At 47.4% G+C, this 26,681-nt stretch overlaps 1 protein-coding gene across 1 annotated transcript in view; it reads right to left on the minus strand.

The window, feature by feature from the left end:
* GLI2 (GLI family zinc finger 2) overlaps window positions 1–26,681 on the minus strand; it is a 202,086-nt gene that overhangs the window by 69,533 nt on the left and 105,872 nt on the right. The window contains exon 3 of the mRNA XM_075430849.1: window positions 1,339–1,444. Within this exon, the coding sequence (XP_075286964.1) occupies window positions 1,339–1,444 (106 nt within the window). The remainder of the gene's footprint in view (window positions 1–1,338; window positions 1,445–26,681) is intronic.

The raw sequence follows: 26,681 nt of genomic DNA on the forward strand, positions 1-26,681 counted from the left end.
CGACTTGTCTTCTGTTAGGATCCAGGGGAATGCCCTATCATTTTTTCCCGCAGCTTTTTGGAAACAGAATAAAGCCCTGGTAGCTGTGGGACTCCACAGATCTCCTGGCTGCCGCTGTCTACACTACTTGCCTCCCGGGGGCTGTTCCCCCTCTCACACCTACCCAGAAAAAGCACAGCTCTACAAATAGCCCCTGCAAAAGTGGGTGAGCGCTGACCCTGGACAGACAGGGAGGCCGCAGCAGGGTTCTGGAGTCAACACATGGATCAAATGAGAGTTTAAGTGATGAGCGATCCCTATTTGTTCTTCCCTTGCTCTTCCCGAAAAACGTTTCCAGCCCTTATGGGTTGGAAACTACGTTGAGTGCCCTGGGATCTGTCCCTCATTTGATGGCTGAGCCCTGTGTTACAGCGGTGGGTTGAGAGATTTCAGGGTGGCTGCAGGACCACCAACCCCATCAGGCTGCTCCTCATCTCCAACAGGGATGGTGTGTTTCAGGGAAGAGGAGAAACCCTTCTGGCCACACAGTCACTACCACCCCTGCCCACATCTCTGCTGGCTCGTTTTTCCCTGCCCTGGTCAAAGCTTAAAGGAGGCGAACTCAGATCTCTCTGTAAACACGTCCTCCAAGATGTCAAGGACTATTGAGCTGTCATGGCCTGGATGAGGACACTAATGACAATCCCCCCTCTCAGGGTACAGCCCCTGACTGGCACCTGTGCTCGCTGGCCATCAGCTGCCCTGGGGAGGGGAGGCTCTCACGAGCAGGTCACCACCGAAACCTGGGGTCTTGCCCTTCCAAAGCAGACATAGACATCTGCTTGAGGACCTGTCTCTTTACTGCATTTTAGAACACACCTTCCAGCCTGTCCAGTAAAATAAAAGTGAATTACAGTATCCCTGACAGCCCTTCCCCCCATCCCTGCAACTGGTGGGCAGGGAGGAAGAATACGTGAGGTCTCCAAACAGAGGGAGCAGCACTGGGTCTTCTCCAAGACGGTGCCAGAAATGGCCCAGGCACGGGGTGATGTGGGAAGCATTGTGGGCTCAAAAACGCAAGTCAAGCCTGTCGCCAGGACCTCAGCCCGATAAAGACAGAGAAGCCCTGCACTCCCATCCTGCTGCTATATGACAGTTCCATAGGTTTAACTGAGCTATAGAGCACTCTTGCCAGACAGGTCAGTCCTGCCACCGGACGGGGACAGCAGAGCAGGGGGTGGCCAGCATGGCCAGACTGCCAGGAGGACAGTGAGTCCCCAGGACCTTAGCTGCAGGATTTATCGCATTGCGGGTGGCCAACATTTTAGCGAGGCATGGGAGCAGACGTGAAAGACTTACCCGTGGATAGCGTGGATAGAGTGAGGTTCGTAATGGTATCGTCCTTCCTGGTGGCGCATGTCAATTGGCAAAGGAGCGTGGAAGGCCGGAAAAATGTGCTGCGGCACTGTTGAGGGGAATAGAAGAAGAAGAAAAAAAGGGACTTCAAAAACTTTTCCTTTCCTTTTAAAACAATTTCAAAGGCACTAAATCTCCATGAATTTCAGAGCAAGAGCAGTGCAAGACAAGGGGTCTTCATGATATCAGCGCTATCATACACCAGAGAAGTGGAATGAATAAATAATCAAAGTCATGCGGAGAAATCCTACATCTTCGACATAAAAGATCTCCAACAGGGTTTTTGACAAAGACAAGCAGCTAAGCGCTCTTTGAACTTGAGGAGATTATAGGAAGCACCAAGGAAAAGTAGACTTGCAACGCAAATCAGACTCAACAGAGCCTGGCGGGATCCAGACCTGCGTCGTCCCTCATGCCTGAAGTGGCAGCAAACACCTTTCCTGAACATCTGTACACACAGGTTGGAAATATTATCTAAAAATGTAACAGCGAGAGCAGCACTAATGCAGACCGTCTAGGCAGTCAGAAGAGGCTCGAAAGTGCCTACTGCCAGGTTCTGAGAAGGGAGCCCAAATTGCTCTCACTTGTAGTCACTTGAGGCCCTATTTTTTATTCATTTGAGAAGCTTGTTTCATCTTTGATGGAAAGATAAAGTGGTCTCAAAAGGCAGAGAACACCTACATTGACTTACTAAATCTACAGGTTTTAATATTTATTATTGACCCCAAAAGTTAACGGCAAGAATATTTGAGTGAGTCAAGCTGCTTGAAAATTCATCAGGTTATTTCTCCACACCACCCCAACAAAGCAGCCTGGCTGCCTGGGCCTTCTTTGCTAAAATTACAGAAGTTAAAGAAATACAATTAGCAAAGCCTTGATAACGACACTGTACAATCGCCTTCTGATAGGGCTCATCGCATCTGTAACGATGCCGCTTTCTAGATTTGTGCCAGTGATCAGCTTAAAGATAAAAGGCTGGTCTTGCTCTGCCCTTACGAATAGTCAGAAGTCCTTCGTTAAAGATTACTTAATATTGTCGCAGGTCTTCCCGTTCCCTCTCTGGCTTCTTGGCCTTTCTGTTGAACTGGAGACTAAAGGCAAAACAAAATCAATCTCCTAAGTGAGCATTTCAAAACCCAGCCTGCGCTCAGTATTTCATTGTGACTTGCCTCTGCGACAGGTAGCATCTCTCTGTAGACTGAGGAAGCACCATCCAAAACCAAAGTGTCAAGGCTTGGGCCAAGTCTCTCGCTGATGCTCAGCAAACTCCAGTAAACGCCAAAACTCTTTTTCTATGAAAGACTTAAAATTTAGCCTTTCGCATCTGCGGCTGCAGCTGCAGCAGAGCTACGCTGACTCCGTTCGGCGAGGCTGTGCTTCTTTCAGGTCCGTCGCGCAAAGCCAGCTTGAAATCCCCGTATACGTCTTCCACAGCATATCAGCAAGAGGATCTGAGGCTGCTACTCCCATTGCAACGTACAATCCCCGAGCACAGCGCGGCACAGGCGCGTCAGCAGGACTGCCGGGAGAGGTGAGAGACTACACAAAAACAACCCTTCTGCCAACTCTGCTGAAAGGCGTTAAGCTAGGGTAGTCGGAGTGGAAAGTATTTAAGGTTCCGCAGCAGACTTGCTCTCCGTGCTCCAGCGAAGGGCTGGCACTGCGCACTACCTGATACACTGGGAGCATTTTTGCAGCTCGTCTAATGTCAGGACACAGTAGGGTAACTGTTAACCGCCTTCCCCCTTCTGCTCCCCTCCCCGCCTCTCCAAAAGCAGCTTAGGGAGAGAATAAACTTGCATCCTTTAGGATCTGCTTTGGCGGGAGGAAGATTCACCCTTTAACTGTCCTGGGTAAGGAAGATCTGTTACACAAGGACACTTGTAAGGAGTCTTCATTTTAAGAGGCAGCCAGTGTTTTTCCAGGTCAGAAATGCAGCAGAGTTCAGCCGTCACATCCCATTCCCAGCTCACGCAGCACCATACAGCCTCCGGTCTCCCCAAACCATGCTTGGCCCAAACCACTGCCAGGGCTGGCAGACACCAAAAGCTGCAGTCCTCCTCCCTGGGGACATTGCTGGCCCCTGGCCACAGCTACAGCCACAACCCACTGCAGCTGTGGGGACGCGAGAGAGTGGGGCAAGGAGGTTTTGCATCATCACATACCAAGCACGGTCACAAAATCCACTGTCCCTGCACAGACATCCAATGCCAGACAACACAAACATCTCTTCCAGCCTGAGCCCTAGGCTGGGCTTCCTACAACGCTCACCCCATATTTATGCCATGCAGCTAAACCCAAAGGAGCAGGGACTAGGGCCAATTGTTATGGCCCAGCTGGTGGCATCGCTATAGGTGAAGTTTTACTGACTCCCCAAAGAGCATGGCTGCTCTGTGTGTAATGGGCAGGTCCAGGACTGGGTTAACCCCCAAACCACAGGAAAGTGTGAGCTGACACGGGCTGAAATTGTGCTGGTCATTATGGTAGTGTTTTAATAATATGAAGAGTCGTGTCCTAACCCTTGGGCCCGTTCCCTGAACCAGTTTAATCCACTAATAAACCAGTGAGAATAACAGGCCAATCTGAATCACTTAAAACCCAGGCCAGTTTTATTTTATAACTCTGCATTTCTAAATGATTGATTGCTGATGTAATATTGGAAATTTTTGTGCTAAGGTAGTCTTTCCCTGTCACTCAGGAGAGCTGGGAAAAAGAAAACATGAGTTGTTTTCTGCCTAGCTTCCTTTCCTAGGTATTTGTTCTTATAAAAATGACATCTGAAGAGAATTTCTCACTCCTTGCACCTCTGATTATTAATGGGAGAAAAATTTCCATGAGCTTCCTCCCTCCCGCTGGCACCGTTCCTTTGTTTTTAGCATTTCAACCTATTTGGGCCAAGGGAGGGTCAGCAATGCCTCTGCCTTCAGTGCCTGTTATGTTCTGCTGCTCTCATTTCCAACCCTGCCACGTGTTCTGTGCTTTTCTGCTGCTGAGGGCAAGGGGAAGAGCTGTTTTTGGTGACATCCCTTCGCTAGATCCCACTTCAGGGCTTCCCCCTGCTCCCCTGCCTCGGAGCACCAGCCAAACCTGCGGGCTCCAGTGGCTGGTGCTGTTCCTTTTTATTCTTTTCCAGGTACTTGGTCAGAAATAATGAATGGTTTTATAGGCAATCGGCTACCAATTCATAAACGTCAACCTGGCTCTGCTTCTTGTTCCCACCCCTCCTGAAAAGGACGGTGAGCTGGCAGCAGGACAGCAACACTTGCCGTTAACAAAGATGGATGTTTTACACATACGAGTTAAAAAGACAATTATATTCAATTACTTCAAGTAAGTCAAGGTGATGTATTCCTGAATAGCCACGGGAAGGGCAATATGATGATTAGGGTAATGAATTTGCCAACTTTAATCTAATCAAGGCAATCTTTTGTTTAGCATTATCTGCTTTGTGGTGGCAGAGGATTTACCAAACCCAGGCAATCTGCAGATTTAACCCCAAATCTGCCCAATTAGTGCTAATGATGATTGTTTTACACAGAGGGAGGAAAGTTTTAGCAGGAGCCTGGGGAAAGCTTCCTCCCAGGAAAAAGTTGGCCCACACTGAACCATGCGGGAGGATACGCTGGGGCGCAAAGCCACTACCTGGCACCTCCAAAAGTCCCCTAGCACTGGAACAACAGATAAACATTTTCTCCGGCTCCTGTGGAAGAAGAGAAAACCAAAGAACAAATCAAAGCAGCACCCAAGGGGCAGGGGCGATGGGAAAATTGGGTGTTTCATACAGAAATAACTTCATCCAGCCGGTGAAACGCAGCTCCCGGGGCGAAGCACGGCGGCAGAGCAGCGAGGCGCAGCCGGAGGCCCCACCTTCCACCCGGCCGCTGCTCGTGCAGGAATGCGTCTGCTCCGCCGCGCCGTCTGATAAGGGGAAAGACGCTGCTACCTGTCCCCACTTGTCAGAGCTGATTTTCTGGCCAAGGTTTATGAGCAAGGCACGGACCTCCCACTGCTGTATTCTCATCCTTGTCTATTCAAAGGCCAGCCAACCCTCTGGCTTCAAAGAGAAAAGATATGAAGCAGAAACGCGGGTTTAAAGGGGATGTCCCTTTGCCGAAAATCCCAGGAATCAGGGAGGGAGGCATCAGAAACAGGCATTTTTTGAGGATAATGCAGGCTTTTGATTATCTCCGCAGATAAACCTGCACTTCAAGAGAAACACAGACTGCACCTATGGGGTTTGTACAGCAAGCAAAGGAGTTGTTTTGACATCACTCACAGAAGCACCTCTTTTTGAGCCCAAAATGGAGAATTAGGAAGGGTCAAATAAGATTTTCTATTCCAAATACTTCAGCCTACACCCATGATCACTACAAAAAAAATACAAAGCAGCAGAAGAAAAGAAATCAGACCCTGCGTCTCTGAATCAGGTTTCATTTGCAGTTCGCTTTGACATAAACATTTTGGAAAGCCCTTGGGAAAGCACTTGAAGGACATCTCCTGTTCCCACTTGCAACTGGGGTGTTGCAGAAAGACTGGCTGGGGAAATGCCCTGCGAAGCCCCCCCCACACCCTCTGTACCATCCGGTACGTACTGGGCTCCCATCGCTTTATCCCAAGCACACGCGAGCTGTGCAGGCCACCAGGCGGACTAAAAAAATGAGGTTTTCCTATATGGCTGTCCAACAGTCTTCTGTGGGAACAAGCAGTTCAGGCTGTGAGTGGGCTCACATTTTGCAAGCAACAGGGGAAGTCATTTGTCAAGGAAAAAAATTAAAAGATTGCTGTCTGGATAATTCGGTACCTGTTGTGTTTTTCTCAACAGATTTGCAAAACCACCTGTAACAAGAAAACATTTTATGGAAGAGGAAAAACAAATACTGACTTCTTGAGATCCCTTTTGGCTTGATCTTGCATGGTTTCAGTGGTGCATGGAACACAGCTTTCACAAAGGGATCACAAGCTACCTTGCAAAATCTAATGAAGCTTCACCTCTCCTAAGAAGTAAACGTAGAATGGATTGGGTTGGTAGGGACCTCAGAGATCACCTAATCCCAATCCCCCTCGCAAGGGCGGTTGAAGCACAGCCCTTTTTTTGACATGAGAACAGGGTAACGTAAAACAACTTGACCAAGCCTACGCAGTCGAACAAGAGCAGGTTTCCCAGCGAACTTCTAATACAGTAGGCAGAAACTGCAACTTTATCTCTAAAAGGCTTTGGGGTCCCGGGGTGCTGGGGTGATTTGGATTAGTGGGAGGAAAACTTCTCCAGACAACAGAGCTCACACTCCTGTCACCATGGTGTCATTAGCAGCTGTGCACAAGCAGCTGACACAGAAAAAAAAAGGGAAGGGGATGTCCCAGAAGGTGCTGGTGAGTGTCCACGAGTGCTTTCATGGCAGCAGCACCCCCAGGCCACTTCTCTCTTGCTGGGGGGTGGTGGGACGCTGCTTGGTGCGACACAGCAGCTTGTAACAGCTTCTGTCGTTTTTTTTTTTTTTGCCAGGTCCAGCTTGTTTGAAAAGGATAATAGGAAAATAACTGCTGCCTGCACTAGACACTACATGGAAACCTCTAAGACATGAGAGGAGGCATTTGGTAATTTTCCTCATTACCAGAGAAAAGGCCCTTCTCACTGCCAACATTTTCTCCTGGATGTCCAAATCTCACTCTCTTCTCAAGGACAAGGTTAAAGATACAAAAAAAACGAAGTGTCCTTCACTCAGCCATCGCCCAGAGAAGCCCAAAGCATTAAGTGAGAAACAAATTGTAGGCAGCATTCATTTTCTTGTTTTGCTGTTTAAAGTCCCAATTTTACTCATCCACAGCACACATTTCAAAGGGACATGTTTTGGCATACGACGACTGTGGTGGCAAGCATCAGGTTTATTTTAAAACAACTAAGATGGGCTCGTGCTTTGCTTCCCAGCTTTCCTGCAGTGATTTCCCTCACGTCAGAGCTCCCCCGGACTCTGTAGACTTCCGAGCATCCCCGGATCGTCTCGGCGTGTGAGCAGGGGAGGCAAACCCAGCCCCGGGCGACTGAGTGTGTGTGTGGCAACTTGGCTCCCTTGGACAGCCCCTCCTGGGCGTTTCAGCGTTGTATGTGGATGGCCGCCCCTCCGGCAAAGTGCTGCTGGGCTGTAGGTGTCAGCGAGGGAGAGGTTTTTGTGTTTGTGTGACGTCCCCAGAATAATGATCTCACTGTTTAAGTGAGTTGAGCGAATGAATGAGCACAAGAAAAACATCTTTGCTGAAAGCGCAGCCAAAGTTAATGCACCATTAATAATGGCCCGGGTGAATTATTGGAAGAGATAATAGGCTTGGGGTCAGGGAAGGTCTGAGACAAAGAACGGGGAAAATTGGGTCACAGAAACATGACAGAGCAGATCACGCTGATGCGCCTGTGGGATTCTCCTCGGATGAAGTCATGTTACCACCACACAGAATATTAAGGGCTTTGCAGGGAAAGCCATTCTCAGAACCACTGCTCGGATCGATACAGGGAGGAGGGGGAGCGGACACACAAGCCTACAGTAGCTGCCTCCCAGCCCTTCATGAGCCCTCATCTGAGAGATTCGCTTTAATATTGTTTAGTAACGTTGCAAAATGCACCAACTGCACGCCTACCTGGAAAAGGGATAATTATGTGGGTGCTAATTACACCAATCTGCATACTTTCTAAGCAGAGAGAGGCGTCAGAGGGAGTATCTACCCTCCCCGAATGGCAGCACCATGAGTGTCACAAAAAGCCATCTCAGGTGGTTTTCTGTCTCCAAAATCGTGGCAGACCAGCAGTAAAGCTGCAATCTCCACCTCCTTCCCCGCCAGCTGCCTGGCTTCATGACACTAAATTACCAACTAACCTCGCTTTGTCAGAATTTCCCCTCTTTAAAATGGAGATAATAATACCTCCCTGCCTCAGAGGTTTGGTTGATGTTTATACAGCACTTTAAAAATGATGTGGTAATTAAGTGCTCAGTATTATTATATCAACGTGTATAATGATTCCAGCAGACAGCACTATAAACAGGGCTGTACCATGCGTGCTTTTCTTTTGTTTGGCTCGTTAGCATTTGGTTTGGTTTTCATACAACACACTTCAATTATTATTGGTTAATTATTACGTTGTTTTATTACCTGCTCAGTGGCTTTAACAAAAATAAAACAAGAGCTACGCAGGTAAAATAGTGGTAAATATTAATTCTGGCCCGTTATGAACTTTCTAGCAAGGATAAATGGGAGACAGGTTCCCACCAGCTCAGCTATGGGAGACCTGTCTCCCGCCCTGAGTATTACAGGCCATTTTGAAACACATTCAGCCACTTGTTTCCATCCAGAGGCATCCAGAAGTAGTTTTCTCTTCTTCTAACATACCTAATGAAGAAAGACGGTGGTAGCCTAATTTAGAAAATTGTTTTTTTGACAGTGCATGTCAGGATGCTAGAGAAGGCAACGTGCTTATTCTAACCATGGGTTGGGTGTAGCAAGCCAAGCTTCCCATTCTGGGAAGCAATGAAGAGCACACAACTAACTTGTGTTGGATAAATGGCTCAGGTAACAGTAAATACCTTGCAGGAGTGTTGGAAGGAGAAGGGGCCTTGCTGGGATGCAGATATGTGAAAAGTAAACAAGAAATAATAAAAAACATGTTGCCCTTCATCTATGAAATCACCAAAAAAGCCTCGAAACAAGCATTATTGCACTGACACCTCGCAGCATCTGCAGGACAGAGTCAGTGTGACTTCACACTCGGAGATACTGAGGTGCAGAGAGAAACAGAGGACAGTGTCGATCGCGCTCGCCTCTGCTCCCGCCGTACTGCTGGAATCCCTGCACACACCTCACCAGCACGGAGAGACCCGGGAGCTGTTTTCTTCCCTGCCAGCCAGCAGTGAAACCGCACGTGTGGCCGCTCAGCTCCCTGCAGGGACAGACTGCTGATGCTGAAGTGGATGCAGCGCTTACTTTACACAGAATAAATCCCATTCCTGGGTTTGCCTGCATAATAAAAGCTGTTCTAAAAGCCACGAGTCACAGCAAACCTCTCCGCGTGACGCTGCAAATGCAAAGCTGCCCCTCTCCAGCTTCCTGGAGAAAGCCTCCTTGGGAGGCATTACAACACCCATTCGTCCTCCTGTGGATGCTCCAGAGGAGTTTATCCTCCTATAAATTTTATTCTGCTGCTTCAGCTCAGGTGGAAGAACAATGAAAAAGTCTGAAGATTCTGATGGCTGCCACTGCACAGCTCCCACCTAGGATGCGGGCACTGCTGGCACACAGCAGGCAGAAACGCCTTGGTGACTGCACAGCCAAGGAACATTTCTCAGCTCTGCCACTGGTTTTGCCTTTGGGCATCACTGCTGAGCTGCAGGCTGTGTCCAAAAGCTGGACAGGCAGGTGGGCGTCTGTGGAGAGAGCTGGCTCTTGCAGCTGGGACGGGGCGAGATCAGATCAGCGAGCTCCCTCCGTGGCCCCGTCGCTGACTCGAAGCAACACCGAAGGAACTCGCCCACAAATATCCTCCCCAGCCCAAGAAGGAGGCGGCGCGCTTAAATGGAGTCAGGCCCTAGTGGAAGTAGAATATTCTTGCTCATCTTGATGTCTAACCTATCCTGAAGCTTCTGGCAGCTCTCCTCAGCTCAATCCTGTGCACCGTCTGACCTTCGTTAAGGGCATTAAACCTGTCAGTCTTTTCGTGGGCAAAGGAGCTGGAACAATCACAGCGAGGCTAAAAATGGCCTTTCCCTCCACACGGAAAATTCAGATTAAAAATATAAGAGTTCATCGACATTTTCTACAGGAACATAGAATTGCCCTTAAGAAATCAAACCCTGAAATACCTTAGCTGCCATCTACCATCTCCAAAATGCTGCATGAGGGGCTTTCTGCCTTGGCCATCAAAGGGCTTGGGATGGCAATCCTGGGGGGGACAGCCCAGCTGCTGCCAGCAGGGACACAAGCCCGTTAGAAAGCCCTGCAATGAGCTCCTAGGCAGGAGCCAGCTTTGAAGAATGCCTCAGGCGTGACTAAAAATGGGGCATTTTGCTTCTTGGTGAAAAAACAGGAACTTTCTGAAGCCTGCAGACAACTCATATGGAAAGATCTGGCTTTGCTCTTGTAAAACAGGTTGTACTCAAAACTTTCAAAAACTTCAAAACAGCATAAGGTGAAGATATTCATGTCTATAGAGGTATTTTCAGATATCCAGGTGGGCATCTGTGAGTAAAGGTTATTATTCTGCAAGAATTCCTGGGGTCTTCAGGTTACTGCTGCGTGGTAGCCTGGACAAATAATTACTTTTTGTACCTCTGGGAAGGGTGAATAACATGAAAGCAGAGCTCTCCTGCAGCCAGGGGGAACCCCACAAGCACGAGGAAGTACTGCAGCGGGGTGCCCAAACACCAAAGCTCTGATGGCTTTCCAAAGAGCAATAATTAGAAAAATCTCTTGATCAGACTTGCTGCCACCAGCCATCACCTTCAGTCCTAAATAGCCTGAGTAGGTAGAAGGTTTAAGGTAGAACAGTTTTCCGTCAGAAAACATTTTCCAGGAACTTGCAATTGCTGTCAAAAGCAGCACAGAAGAGATCAAGACGGTTTACTATCTACTATATTTTAGACTACAAGAACAACGTGGAGGTGATGAACTTGAGATGCTTTGACTTTATTACAACTGTATCTGCCAACATGGGAAGTTTCTGAGAGAGACTGCTGAGAATTTTTGCTTCTTGGGAAATTTAAAAAAAAAAGAAAGCATTTTTCTACTATGTAAGCGTTGAATTCTTTGGGACACAATGCAATTTGAAACATCAGCAGTGCAAAGCACGTGGTAAACTGTTCCACTCACACGTTGCTGCTGGAGAAGTCACCGAGGTTTCGGTCTCTGAGCTGCACTGCACAGGGTTGCTGTCGAGGGCCCTCTGCTTCAACGGCCAGAAGCAACGCAGGAGAACGTGCTCATTGATAGACCTACACGGGCATGGCAAGCCTGCTGGAATGAAGCCACTGAGGCTTGGGTGGAGATGGACAACAGGATGCAAATCCCATCTGGGATGTGCCAGTCCACTCCACAACACCTGGTCAGGAGTTTTGACCTCCATGCTGAGGATTTCCAGAGTGAGTCTTTCCCACCAGTGCCGGCTTTTTATTAGATGGACAAGGAACTGTGACTACCAAACGGCAGAAAAACCCAAAAGGCCTAATGCAGTTTATTAATTCCACAGGTCTTGAGCTGCAAATGTTGAGAGTCTTGAAAGTCACTTAACTGCCAGCCTGTCAGGCCAAGATATATTTTGAGGACGCTGCCAGTCTGACAGTTATTAACAAACAAAGAGGCCACAAACCTGCACCGAGATCCTTGTTACTTCTACTCATGTGCTGCCTCCCAACAGGAAGTACTTAATAAGAATAATAATATCCCGAAAGGCCAACCTACGGCAGTGCAATTAAAAAGCTTTTCTGTCTCACTTTGGGGGGGGGGGGGGGGAGGGAAGAGAGGGAAATTAAAATCGGACAGGAAATTCCACCAGAACAAGCTGGCTTATGTCCTAATAACACAGGATTGTGCCAACTCCTCCAGAAAGCAGAGAAGGGAAAGAAAAAAAAGAAAAAAAAAAAGAAAAGAAAAAAAAAAAGAAAGAAAAAGAGAAAAGCAGCCCTCTAGGCTGACTCAGATCTGAGGCTACATTGTGGTTCAGCCGTGGCTACAATTGTAAAGGGAGAAAGGCAGCACAAGCGAATAAAAGGCAGCTTGCTTTTCGGGCAAGTTGCTGTTACAGAATGTAACTCTTGTATGAAAGCACGGCCACTGCCGCTTTGTCGAGAAAAGACACAGCCCGGTAAGCTCGAAGGGCCAGATGGATCCTGGGGCTTGTTCTCCCAACAGCTGCTGCCAGAGAATGGGAAGAAGAAAAAGAACAACAACAAAAAAAAATCCCAACCAGCAAGGAAGAAATCCCGGCGCGCGAGGGCCAAGCAGGGAGGTGGGGGCAGACCAGATGGTGGTTCAGCTTGTGCCTGCCACGACGGGCAGCAAGAGAAAAATCAGTACATCAAAAACACCTAGGCAAACCTACGGACCCCTGGAGAGAGAAATGTTCATGGAAGAAAAAATGCCTACAGGTTTAAGGGGAGGAGTTTCCTCCAAGTTGTTGTCATCCTGCTTCCTGGGAAGCCAGTAGCATCCTGGATTCAGCAACTGCCTGCACCTCCAGCTGATGCAGCGATTTCCAAAAAAGCCGGGCCAAAGGGGTTTGCTACCGACTGCTCTGCGATCGGGCCAATGAATGGCAAACTCTTTCATTCCGGCGTGTATTTCACGTTAAAGCTCATTTCACAGTGGGAGCCACGTCGTTTGAAACGGCTGGTGAAAAGGGATTGTGTGAACCTCAGCCGACTGCTGAGTGCTAGGAGTATTCCCCAATATCCCCTCCCATCGTCCCGCGGTCCCCAATACCCAGCTGTGAGAGACCCCCCAGCTCCTCAAGACGTTTCTTTTTCTGGGTACCACAAGGAGAGAGAAATTCATTCAATGCACGTACACAGGAGGTCCTGACAGAGGTCCTGCCTGCCGTGGCAGGGCCCTGGGGAGCTGAGAACTGGAGCGCGAGTCCGTAGGCAGCTGACCAAGCTGCTCTGTATGGCTCAGCTGCTCCTGGAGCTGGATTTTACATCCAAGAAAATTTTTCCTTGGCTCTTAAAAGTGCAACTGCTTCAGATCGCCTATAGTAAAAGGCTAAACTGTAATTTGCAGTTAGATGGGGTCTTTATGGGAGAAAGCAGTAACTGGCATTTACGACCAGGAAGCAGCAGAGGCACCAGAGGACACTGATGCCCTCAGTTGCATCCGACACGACCAAGCCCAGGATCTCCAATGGTGAGATGTGGAGGGATAGGGAAGTTCAGCAGCCTCAGACAGGGGACAAGGAGACTGCTTAAGCAGCAAAGGGCAAAACCAGTGAATGAAAAAGGAGGGAAAGCCCATCAGCTATCACACAGAGCTCTTTGCACGACACTTCTCATCCGACAGCAAAACTAGCAAAGCCGTGACCATGCACCTTCCTTCCACTCCTGCAAATAAAAGCTTGTAGAGGAGCGTCATCACAAGCTGCATCCCCAGGAGCAGGTCTAGAGATGGGGAAGCCTTTTAGCATTCAAATCGACCTTGCCTCAAGCCCCCAGCCACACATCCACACCTCTCCCCGGAGGTGTCACAGGTACTCACGCAATCATACACTGAGCCAGCTCAGGGAGTTCATCCAGTTTAGAACTAATCACCTAAAATTTTATTGCATGGGGCTTTGGCTGGATCAACTCCCTGAACCTGTTTACCATGAGATCACTGGTGCATGAATGAGCAAAGGCGGCTGCAGTTCAGCAACCATTTCCAGCCAGGCTGCCACTGAAAGCAGAAGTCCTGACCTTCCTTGGCCACTCATCCTCACGTTGTGCCACTCCCCGTCACGGTGGCCAGGCTGCTTTTGTGCGGCTGCAGGGCTGACTGGACTGAGGAGCACAGCCCGCTGAAGGACAACTCACCCCTTCCCAAGGGCTGGTGCTCAGCTGGGCGAGCTTCATGCTCACCCTCCTGCTTCCCAGGTGCTGGTCCTCAGGGGCACGGCTGCTTCTAGTGTTGGCCAAACTAAGTGTACAGAGAAGCTGGGCGGACTGGCCATTGCAAACTAAATACTTCTTCCCAAACCCTCCAGGCAGCGCACCAGGAGATATCGGCACAAGGAGCTGGCACAACTTGCAGGAGCTGGAAAGGCTCCTTGCAGAAGAAAAACTCCCAAGCAGATGCTTAAATCCCATGACAGCGCAGGTGTCAGTGCCAACAAGAAAGGGCACGCCAGCCCGCCCTGAGCACAGACCTACCTGAACGGTCTGCCCCGCCCCAGGCTGCTTGCTGCCATCGCGGGGACACCCGTACCCCCTCGCGCTACAAAGACTTTCTCAATCCTTCAGCACAAGGCCGTGCTTCAAATGCAGTGCTGGCATTTCTAGCCTCTCCAATCCAAACCACAGGAGTGAGTTTGCTTTCTTTATGCATATGCTCCTCCAGGCACTAAAACAAACTGAAATCAAACTGTTCCTATAGGCAATGGCTTGAGATATTTCCCCTCCGTATGAAAGGTCTGTTTATATTATTTGTGAAATTGAAGAAATCAAGTCTGGAAAAACCCCGTGCAGCGTCTGCTATGTGTTTTGACCAAACTTCTTTTTGGAAATAGAAGCAAAGATGCCTGCTCTCTACTAGAGTCATGATAAAATTTCAGGGCCAGGTATTTTTTTCTTGTATTTATACTCAAGTGATAAGCATCTCGATTGCCTTCAAAGAAGAGGTTTGGGAGCTTTCACACTTCAGAACATCAGTCCCCAAAGCACTCCTAGTCCATAAAGATGAAGAGGATGCTGCACAAGCTGGCTTTTAACCAAGAGTAAGGCAGCCTGCTGCTCTTAACTAAGCAGAAGGTCTGATGAGGAGAGGGGTGAGGAAGCTATCTGTTTTACCCAGCTGTGGTTTTGGTGCAGGCTAATAACTCCCATGTATCATCCTGCCGCGGTATGAAGATTTTCCGGCTGGTGTTAAAAATGGTCCCAGTGCAGTCTGCAGTGGATTCTCCGGGCAGCTCATGCAAAGTGCTGGTTGTTAGCATGCTGCTTGTGTAATGAGGGTGCTTAAGCCTGTAAGGGGTCTCTGGAAGGTCCTGAAGAGTGATTGCAGTTCAGGAGACTCACCCACCTGGCAACACGCTGATTTATGGCCTGCTCAGTTAATAGCCCTGCTTAACACAAGAGTTTGTCGAGATTAAGTAATTGCCTGAAACAAAAAGTTTATTATCTTTAAGTCTCTGCTGATGAATGACTGGGTGTTGGAAGAATCATGTGTAAGATCATCTGTGATTCCCTCCCACTTTCAGGGGGGCAAAAAAAGAAAAATTATAAGATTTTAAATGACAAGCTTTTCCAAAAGAAGTTTGAAAGTTCACAACGTACACTGAAACGCAGTTGCAGACAGTTACATGCAGGAGGCTTCACATTTTGTGTGCCATCTAATAAATGGCTCAAGTAATAACACAGTTCTGTGATGCATTTTTCCCCAAGAGCTGCAAAATAGTTTGTAAACATTAATTAATACCCTCCCTTGAGAGATAGCTGGTCCTGTCACACAATAAGAAGATTAAGAATAAATCAAGATGCAAAGCCTCTTTCGTTTCCATACATCACATAGCGGCTTTTTCCAGTCCTAGAAAAATCTGGAAATTTTCCAGTCTAGAAAACACTGCAGATAATTGCAAAGTTAAAAGATGCCGCATGCTAAATTCTACTACAATTATTACTCATCTCTATTTCTAGAAGCTTCAGCAAGGTTAATTGACTTGATTAATGCCACACACTTATGCTGCCTCATGAAACTGAGATCCAAAGTGCATCAGAGCAGAAGGCTTTGTGACCCACCTTGGTCCATCCACACCCCAAGATGAGACGCCTGCCTGCTGAGCATGCCTCGCAGTGGGGCTCGTGCTAGATCACACGATGCAAACCTCTCCTCCTTCATCCCTTATTTGCTTTCCATCCCCAAATTTGCTCAGAGTTGGCACATGAGAAAGAGAGTTTGGACACGAGGGAAATAGGACTGACAAGAAACCCCTGTCTCTATTGCAGCTGCGAAGTAACGTTCCCACAGCCCCAGATGTCAGACATGCTGTCCCTCCTAACATCACTTTGAGGCCTTCCTGCAATAAAATAGGACTTGGCTCCAGCTTTTCCTAGTGCTTCTCATATTACCTTTTAATCCAAATACATATGGTTCAGGAAGCGCTGAGAGACTTGCATAAAAGGATATACACTAAGAGAATGCAAACCCTGGAAAAAAAAGGAAGAGATCTGCAAGGCTCCCTTGGCCCCAGACATGTGCCCCCCCCAAATCCCCAGCATATTAATCAAGAGCCTGATGAGATTCCTTTTGAAATCCCCCAGAAGATTTCTGTAGACTTCAGTGGTGTTTGGATCAGGCTACAAACTCAGAATAAATCATAAACTGGCTACATCTGCCAAGTTTATTTCTTTCTTTTCTAGGTTTAAGAACAAATCCATTTTACTGCTGGGAAAAAGCAGAACGAAATAACTGACAAGAGTTCAAATATCCTGTATCACTCCCCATATTAATTCAACCAGTCAATCTATTCCATAACTTTGGGAAGTGAAACAGATTACTTTATCCACACCAAACCACAAAATCCATGCTGTTTCATTTGGGTGCATTTTATTATTTAATAGAACCTGTGCAAACCCCTTTCTCTTGGGTTAAAAGTGGCAATTTGGAGGACTAAAGTTAAGCACAGTCTTACGGTAAGGTAAAAAAAATCAAATGAAAACTACACTGAAGGAATCTAATGATCACCATGATCTTCCCATCCACCCAATCGATTTTGGAGATGCTAAAAAACATCTAATCTTAAAGACTGCACAAAAAGAAAGGACTTCAAAATGTGACACCAATCAAAAGAGTTTTGTGACAGCGGGAGTATTTTTAATGACGCGACGTAATCTGAAACTGTTCCCTGCAACCTCATGCTTTGCATAAATCGCCATGGTTTTACTAATTCGTGGCTAATGCATTGCTTTTTTTTTTTTTAAACTGTATCTACCACTGACAGCAAATTCCCACTTGTAAAAGACCACATTTAACTTCCAAGTTGTGTGATTCTACACCATGTCTCTCTACTAGCATCCACCCTCAGTGAGCAGAAAAAGGAGCAGCTTCCCCACTCTCAATTCAAAGCATGGCTGATGTGTGCTAATAACTTCAAGCCAACTTGAGAGATTTGCAGGATGGGGAGCCTCCTATGGCAAACAGCTTCAGATAACATTTGGGGTTTTATTTATTCATTCATCATCTGCTGAAAGCAACGTTAGCACTGGCTTTGACTTGGAAAGCCACTGCACGATGGATATAACATCATATGGGACTTTTCTCTCATTTTTGGCATTGTTCTGGAATAAAATCAACGACTGTGATATAGCAACACCTACAGAGCAGCACGGGACAGAAAAAGACATGCTGGTAGGAGAGGCTTGGGGAAGACCCTTGGATTTGCTTCCACCCACTGCTTGGGGCTCATTGCACCATTTCAGGATGGGATCTACACAATTGCTTGCTTACTGGGCCCCCGAACTAGGGCAACAGCAGAAATGGGCACATTAAGGTCTTCAGAAATGCAGTACTGGCAGATCAAAACATCCGTGAATGCTGTGTTTTACTGAAAACACACTTCCAACTTTGAAACAGGTACTGCTATCAGGCTATTAGTACAAGCATTTTACTTTGAAGTATGTACTGTGATTCTTGCAGTTTTACTCCTGGCTCTCGTATTTGTTTGACTCTAGTTACTTCTGTAATTTATCTTCCCACAGCAAAATTCAGACTTTAAGATGCTCATCCAGAGTGGTACCGGTATATGCACCCTCTTTCTGTGCTCCCCTTTTATCAGGCATGATTTTCTCAATAAGAAACAGTAAAGAAAAAAAAAAAACACGCTTTTCAATCCCGGTGATGTTAGATCTCAGGTTTTCCCATGAGAAAATCACTTAGCACTTCTCTGACTTCAGGTGACTCATTGCTGTAACCCTGCTGAGGCTCCCATACTCCCCTCGCGATGTTTAACCCATGCATGTAGCTTGCCTCAGTGCGGTAGGCGTGTTGGCATTTGCTAATAGGCTTCCTGGGTTGTCGCCTGGATGTGATGGGTGAGACAAAAGATTATGCGATGATTTCTGTTTACAGAGCAGTTATGATAAGCTGACATTTGCCTCTAGCTGTTGGGTTTGATAACTCAAACATGGCCTACATGAGTGCTCGCCCTCTGAGCCGGTGATGCTGTCGTTGAGGGTCGTTTTAGAGGAACTTTTCCACATAACCTCATGAAAATTACAAGCGAATTTCTAATGCGTGTGAATGAGGCCGTATTGACAGCTGAGGAAGCCACGGTGCCTTAATCTCTGCATTCACGTCATCACGTCACATCACCTGCACCACCTCACCGGTGACAGTCAGTGCTCTGACAGAGGCTCAGTTTCCTGGCCCCCCATGTCCAAGGATCATTTCCTTCCCCCAGTCCCACAGGGTAAATTTCAGTATAAACTAGACATGTTCCTAGGATGGGCCACCCGCTGCTGGGGACCCCCATCAGCATCCTCTGTTGAGCAGCAAAGCTCCAGCAGCAGATGCCTTTGAACATCTGAACCAGTATTTTCCCACTACCAACCCTGATTTCACAGCTCTTCACTCATAGGCAAACACTCCTACGAGTGCTTAAAAGGAGAAGGGATCTGAGTCAGGGACAGGGGACACAAAGAAACCACATTGTAAAAGTGACTTTGTTCCTCAGGGACCAAGACTTCCAGGTAGGCACCAGCACCTTTAAATATTGCTGGGGTTGCTGAGGAAGAGGAAGGAAAGAAAGGGCCCAGATGAACCCGTGCCAGCATCATGCTGGTTGTCAAAGCCATGAGTGGTTGAGGTGATGGCACATCTAACCGCAGTGGTGGATTCACAGGACGCTATCCCATTTCTCCAGGAATCAGCTGGAACCACAGATCCTTCCATGTTCACTTACTAAAAGATGGGGTAGAAGAGGAGGAGGAAGAAAAAGAACGGGAGAAACTAGGATGTGAAGAAAGGGGAAAACAGGCTATTGCAGATACCTTTCTAAATTATTAATTGAACTACAATGGCCTCAAATTGCTATGGCTGTGTTTAATTGTTCACACACTTCCCTATGAGATTTTCAGTTATTCGGATGGACAGCAAACAAATTTGTGGGCACAATGATTTTCTAGATTATTGGTTCTTCTACATTTCTCAGGGTGCATTCTTCTCTTACCTTCTCCTGACTTTATCTCATCTAGTTTCAGTGCAAGCCACATCCATATTGCAAAAGAGTTGCCAAACACAGCTTTGCCAGTACATATAAGTGCTAATTATTATTACTTAAACTGTTGTGACCACTGCTCCCAGCTGAGAAAGGACTTCTGGAGTATAATCCAATCACAGGCACCCCATCACCTCTCCTGGCAAACACCACGGGGTTGACATACGACTGGGGAATGCAGGCAGACTGGTTAATGTGCTTTCCTCTGACACAAACTACTATGTGATCACATGAAAGAAATCTGTTCATAGCTGGACAAAGAAGGGACATTAATTGATCCATTGGCAAATAATGCTTTGCTGTCAAATCAACATTCACCTTCAACTACATGATGTTCCTTTTTTTACCAGCACCTGGTCCCAAGAAACATGTAATTTATTAGTTGTAAGTACTCTTTTGCTACACTTACTTATGTCCGGTAATACCGTAGTTTGCAAGCAGTTCCACTGAATTAATGAAGCTCCAGCTGGGACTGGATGGCAGATCTGGTCTTTGGAAAACAGCGCTCAATTCAGGAAAGTGATGGTGCACATCCTTGTGTCCATCACAGCGCAGTTATCCGTCTCTTTTCAAAGCCTGAACTTTCAAGCAACAAGACGCAAATGTCTCAGCCCGGTCACGCACAGGCGGCGAGAAAGGCAGGGCCAGGTCTCCATCCACCCGTGTCAGGCACGTCACCCACGCTCCAGCCCTCCACCCAGGGTCAGGAGGAAAGGGCAATTCTGCTCCCCACACTGGGACACCTGAGACTGAACCCATTGCGGCTGGAGTATATGTGGACTGCCAAGTAGGGAAAAGAGCAGAGAGATGTTCTGTGTTGGGAAATGTCGGGTCTGCTCTCTCAGCATCAGAAGTAAAATTCTGCAACTTCGGCTCCCAGTGGAAACAAAAAGCTCGTTTTTATCACCTCACCTCATCCTGGGTCTGTAGAGAAGTGAAAGGCGAACACAGAGACTGCTAAGATCTTTAGCCACATTTACCGAAACCTTTTGACACCAAGGCTATTTTTATTAGCTAAGTGCACTATGCCTGTATCAGAATGCAAGTTTTATTGCTTACAGTTCAGCCTTGCAAAAAGCCTTTTCCAATCACTGTCTGTGGCAATGATAAGCCTTAATGACATAGGGAGAGGTTACAGTACCTCCTAGCACAGCCTGGCACGTAGAGCAGCTACAGATATCCCACGCATTGCTAACCTTCCTCAGCCTCCACTCCCCTGCAGAGCTCTCCGAGCACCAGGGCTGCTTGTACAAACACCCGGTTCGGCCAGTTAGCTGGACATGTTGGAATAGCACACGAAAACAGGAATAAAACTCGGGTCTGCAGTTTTGTTTGGCTTTCTGAAACAGCACAATAAGCACTTTTTTACTACTTAGAATGGGATGATATGTTTGGTGTTCTCCTCCTCCTCCCCATCTTCTGGCCAGCAGGATCAATACCCAGCAACACCCAAGGACCTCCAAGCAGCCCCAGCGGGTCAGACGAGGCTCGAGGTGTGCTATCTCTTGCAATGGCCATATCCCAGAGAAGACCCCAAGGCCAGAAGACACATGCGTCTATACTCCAGAGTACTCCACCTAAGCAGTTTCTCACCTCAGGTCCTGAGCCAGAGATGTGCCTTTGTATTTAAAAACCTTTGAGAGGTTTCCATTCCAAGCTGTGCCTCAGTTTCCCCAGCAGCAGAATGGAAAACAAAGTTGCCCTTAGTTTTACAAAAATCTTTTGGCAACTATACCAATGCTCGCAAATGACTTCAAGAAAGCTTGGACAAAAGGATCCATATGTGTGTAAAACTCTCACTTTTAAAATTTTCTTTTAATTACACAGGATTCCCTACCTGTCTAATTTTTTTTCCTGGAACTGCTGTCTCTTTCAAACCAATAAACTGCATCCCAAGTGAATAACAGCAGCTTAGAGTGATACAATCTTAGTGCCTAACACTATGCCTCAGAGCATCGCATGCAACACCAGTATTGAGAAACCAGGAACTTGAACATATGCAGTCAGACCGCTCGAGGTGGGAGTTCAGAGACAAATAATTCAACCTTTCATCACTCTCTAATCCCAGGAAAGATATCAAGGTTAAACTACTGAGAAAAATACAGCGAGTGTTAGGCAACACGGAGTTCACTTTGGAAAGGCATAATTAGCCTGCTTGCCATGGTCACCCTGCTCAAGAATTTGAACCTACAGTAATTTCTTCCCTTACAAGATGCACGACCCAAGTAGGTGCGTTCGCCATCTGCAGCCACGACTTGGGTTCGGTGTCAGCCACTTGCTCTATAATTGGCTCTTTATTGTGAGTTACCACGAAAGGCTCCAGGCAGTCCCCACAGACCTTGCCCTTGATCTGAGTTAAGATACTTTGACCTGTGATCCTTTATAATAAATGATATCCCCCCGTTAAAGTATGCTGTCTTCAACAATATGGGCCTGCCCTCAGGAAATGGGAAAGGAATTTTCCTGTAAAGGCAGATTAAGGAAATTCCATGCAAATTTCATGCATTTTGAATAATCTTCTGAACCGTGACGAACCAGCTTCCCCTTGCAGGGATCCTGCTCCAAACCGTTCTAGTTTGAAGACAAATTTCGCTGTCACTTTCTTGGCGGTGAAGCGCACTGTTTTTCTTGGACTCGGCACGACAGGCTGAGCGTGGCGCTTGGTGCAGCTCGGCCCTTGGGCTTTTCTGCCCAGCAGACAGAAAGCACCACTCAGGCATTGGTACACTCATGTGCAAAGATGGCTGGAGCTTAAAGTTTACACACAGCCCGATATTGCCCATTGAGATGGGATGAGCTCCTGTGCGTGGATCAAAGTGGATTTCTTCTTGTCCTGACACCCCCGACCCTTGGCCCAGCAGGTAACAAAGAGGCAGAAAAACCTTCCCTCCTGGTGCTGGCTTTCTTCCTCTGTTCTTAGTAGCTTGTGATATTCTGGGTTTGGGATGGGATGGTGGTCAGCATCTGTGTGACCCGCACTGGTGGTGTCTGGCTGGGAGAAAGCCACCCATCAGTTGTCCTCTCCCAGGCACCCTCCTCTGGGGCAGCTCAGCATGTCCTGCTCTCAATATTCTCCTTTTGCTTCATTTCTAGGCCTTTCTACTGTCTGCCTAAACACAATGAGAATGGGTGTCCCATTTTCCAACTCTGGGCCCTTCTCCAGCTCCTTCCTTAGGGGATTCCCAGCTCTGAAGGTGTCAATGCTTGCCAGTCACCCCATTAAACCTCTTCTCCACCTCTCAGGCACATCAACATTGCCCTTGGGCAAGTCTCCACCACCCTTAGGCACCCCAAAGCATTCCCCCTCCTGGATGTGCACCATACCTCCCAACAGTTTCCCCCAGCACTTCTGAGGCTCACCCCCTGGGTTTTGAACCTTCAGACAAAGTCCTCACCAAGGCATGGTCATCTCACATTGTCCTGCTAACCAAGGCCAAACCAGCAAGTGGCAAAGGAAGGTCACCAACTTTTAAAATTTTAGTTTCTTAAAGAAAATGGTCCATTTAAAGGGACATGGTTGTATTAGATGGACACAAACATTTTTTCCCCGAGTAGCATGTGGTGATAGGGAATCTCATTGAACCACAAGAATTTTAAAGCATTACATGTTTTCTTAAACCTATAAGTAATACAAATTATAAAAATTTTCACTGTTGCTGCATCAGTTTATATCAAAATATCTTCCTGAGACTCACGAAAATATCAGATGAGGAAATTTTTAGTTAACAAAAAAAAGTCTTAGGAGTATTTTACATGCAGCAATGTTAATGAGACTGTAGCCACACGGAGCAAAAACACAAGAGAACAGTGTTGTAGTGTATATGTCAACCCTCATGTATGCTTTCAGCAGAGGAAGCAAATAAAATATTTTGCCAGGCTGCTGAAATGGTATGATGTTAGGACAAGCTCCCGCACAGCTTTACTTACTGGAAAATAAAAAAATACAAGCAATTACCAATTGTCATTACTAAAGATAAACCAGGAGATATTCAAAAGCGATGCTATTTTCCTAGCAATCACCACCATAATAAAAGATAGAGGGACAGTTGTTCTGAAAAGGACAGCAATTCCTTGCTCCAAGTAAATAATTTATGATACTGAGATCTTCTCTTAAATAAAAAGTTTTGGGAAAGCCTATCGCAGCTAATGGCAAAGCAACCAACAGCACACTGGCAGCCTGACGTAAAGTCTATTGAAATCAATGGGAGTCTTTCCACCGACTTCATTGGGGTTTGGATCAAATCCTCCAGGAGAATAAGCTATTCTGCAATATCCATTATTACGGACCGCTTTGTCCTGGTAATTAGATGCTGGGAGAGTGCAGTGTGATTGTTTAAAGCACTGATCACTCACCCATGGAGACCCGCTTTCAGAGCCTGGGTGGGTAGAACTCAAAGAGGGGCTGCAGATTCCCACTGACTCCCGCCCACGTTCCCAGTCCCGCCGCCGCCAGGTAGACGGGACAGGCAAAGGAGAGACAAGGCAGAGGTCAGGGCTGAGCTGGTAGAGATGTACCGAGCACCTGCCCAAATACCCGTGGCTCCTGCCATTTCTCCCACTCTTCCATTTTTCCTACACATCGTCACGCACGCAAAGTATTTTCAGGGAAAAAGTGGACAGCCAGCAGGTCGCGGGTCTGCACAAAGCACCTCTGTATGGCCCCAGGCATTTTGCACAGTGCGGTGAGCGTCATCGGTGTTACTAACTACGCAGGGAACACGTCTCTGTGTTTACATCTTGTTTCTAAGGTAAAACATACTGCTCCTTGGAGGATACGTCTGAGGGCGGGACTGCAAGTCCCGTGCAACCCAAATACAAACAGAAAGGGCAAGTCATGCAGAAAGGACTCCCACCATGAAGCTATATATTTGGCTCGCTATGAATACGGGACTACATACCATTAGTAGCCAACAGGAAAGACAGTATAGCCTGAATTCTCAGGGGAGGCCAGCAATTGCTAGTACATAACCAGAGGGGTCTATTTTCTAAGATATGTCCTCCACCCATTCCTTGGCAAAAAATATCCAAAAACAAAAGCAAAAAAAAATCCCAAACAAACAAACAAACCCAAACCCTTAACAGCACCCTGTCTTAGCTGATAGGAACCCACCAAAACCCAAGCAACACCTGGTCACTCAATGCTTTTGAAAGTCACAGATAGGACCTGTTTATCTTACAGGGTGATGACCACACCACCTGAACCTTGTAGATCTCTGTGTAAAGAGTCTCCCTGCAAAGGCAATGGAGGAGAAAAGAGGAAAGATGAGGGGACTAGACTGGGTGGCCTGGCTTTCATGACAGAGGGAGGTTTTTTCTCTCCTTTGACTATTCAGAAGGCCTGGAGAGACAGTGCTACAGGATGCTAGTTCACAGTCTTTTCCCGTGCAAGACCTGCAAGCCACCAAGTAACACCAAGAGGACCCACGCTAAGACGATCAAAGACATTCTCTTGCGCAAAGCAAAGCTAAGCTGTGACACTCCTCACCGTGGGATGGTGCTCACCCTAAAAGGATACAGCATCTCAGAAAACAACTCAACAAATTCATGGAAGAAAAAACCTGTGATGACACCTGGAATTCAGATGGTCCTTGAACTGGAAGGTTTGCAAGGCTGTGAGAACACCGCTGGGAAGCTGCTTGCACGCCTGCCCTGCAATCGGGCGCTCACCCCTGTCTGAAGCTGGAGTCAGAGGTAGACAGACCTTGACCTCGACCCAAGGTGATGCTGCTGCTCCTGCATTGACATTTCATGGAGCCCCTCCTCCCTGACATGGCATAGCTGCATGTAGAAGCAGTGGGGAGACTGGGAGGTTGCCAGCTGGCCTAATGGCAGTGCCTGCTTGAGTTAGGTCTTTCTTACTTCCGTCACTTTTTGTTCAGCTAAGCAAAACAGCTACCCCGTGGCTGCCCTTCTTTCCTTCACTGGGGGAAAAAAACAGGGGAGAAGTACTCCTAGATGCCTGCAGTGGCTAGGGGTCCTTCTCTTTTGCTGTGTTGCTTGCTGAAAGTAACCCCTTGACCAGCAAAACCCCAATTCCCACCCCCAAAAGTAGCTCCTGGTCTGGAGCTAGCTCTTTCACACCGCCAACGAGGGGCTCTGCTTCAACCCTGGATACTTTGGCAAAGCTGAAGGCCTCAGAGGTGCCCCTAGCTCAGCCATAAAGCAGTTATTGTGCCCCACGCTCCAGCTGCGATGCCTGGTTATCTCTCTGCTTCTGCTGCGTTGAAAGCCCGGGATACAAAGTCTTGCGTCCACCTCTCCCCATCTCAGACGTCACCGGATTTACAAAGAGAGAGTGGAAGCAGCCTACAAGAATAATTAAATCAACTGAATGTGTTTGGATGAGCTTTGGTCACACCAGCATGAAAATCCCACTGCCGGCAGCAGCAGGCTGGCACGGATCTGACGGGAGGGTAATGCGGAGGTTGATGTCAAGCAGCGCTGCGGAAGTGAGCCCCGTGCAGCTGAAAATGTGGCCTCCCTCTCTATGCTGCTCCAACATCTTAGAGATCTGCAAAAGCTATTTGCAGTGAGAGGCTTTCTTGTAAAACATAAATGAATACCAGCTGCCCAGACAGACTCAGAAAGCAGCCTCCCTCCTTGGATGGGCTGCAATCCCTGGGGAAGCTGGCCGGGCTGGCGGGACGTGCCTTGTCTGTCCATCTCAGGGAGACATGCGAGAGCGGCGCGGTGAAAAGGCAGCAGTGTTTTCTTCCCAAGGTGTCAGTCAGTAAGCAAACCAAGTTCTTTTCGCCTTCAGAGGGGGAAAAAGTAGCATTTTATCACCCTCTCTTTTTTACAAATATACCTCTTTTTAACCTGAAAACAAACCTCATTTTATTTTACCCAAGAAAGAAGGCTGAGCCTTCCTCACTGGCCCAGAGATCTGCCTCGACGCGCCCATCCTTCGCTCCCCTTCAAGCACAAGCGCATTCCTACCCCAACACCGGGCTCTGCCTCCGCATATCCCAGGGCTCCCACTGGCTTGCTCTGCCCATTTCTTTTTTTTCAATTTACCTTGGAAATAATATTTCCTGGCAACATATTAATGCCCTTTTCAATGCTCAAAAGAAAATCCAAACATCAGCACAGACCAGAAGCCAACAGCCTGAGCACTGGGAGCGGTACCTGCTTTGTACCTAAATACTTATGACTTGCTAATACTGTCATTAATACTTAGTTTTCTTTTACCTATGTGTTTTATCTGTTTAAATACATACTTGGCCTTCACCACTATAAAACGGCCGGGACTCTGGCCAGTATTTCACTTGTCTTGCACTGACACAACAGACCTGACTTTGATTTGTGTTTTTTCACCGCATGTGGACAAACACAAACACACAAGAGACAACAC

Source organism: Opisthocomus hoazin, chromosome 9, assembly GCF_030867145.1.
Source record: "Opisthocomus hoazin isolate bOpiHoa1 chromosome 9, bOpiHoa1.hap1, whole genome shotgun sequence".
NCBI lineage: Eukaryota > Metazoa > Chordata > Aves > Opisthocomiformes > Opisthocomidae > Opisthocomus > Opisthocomus hoazin.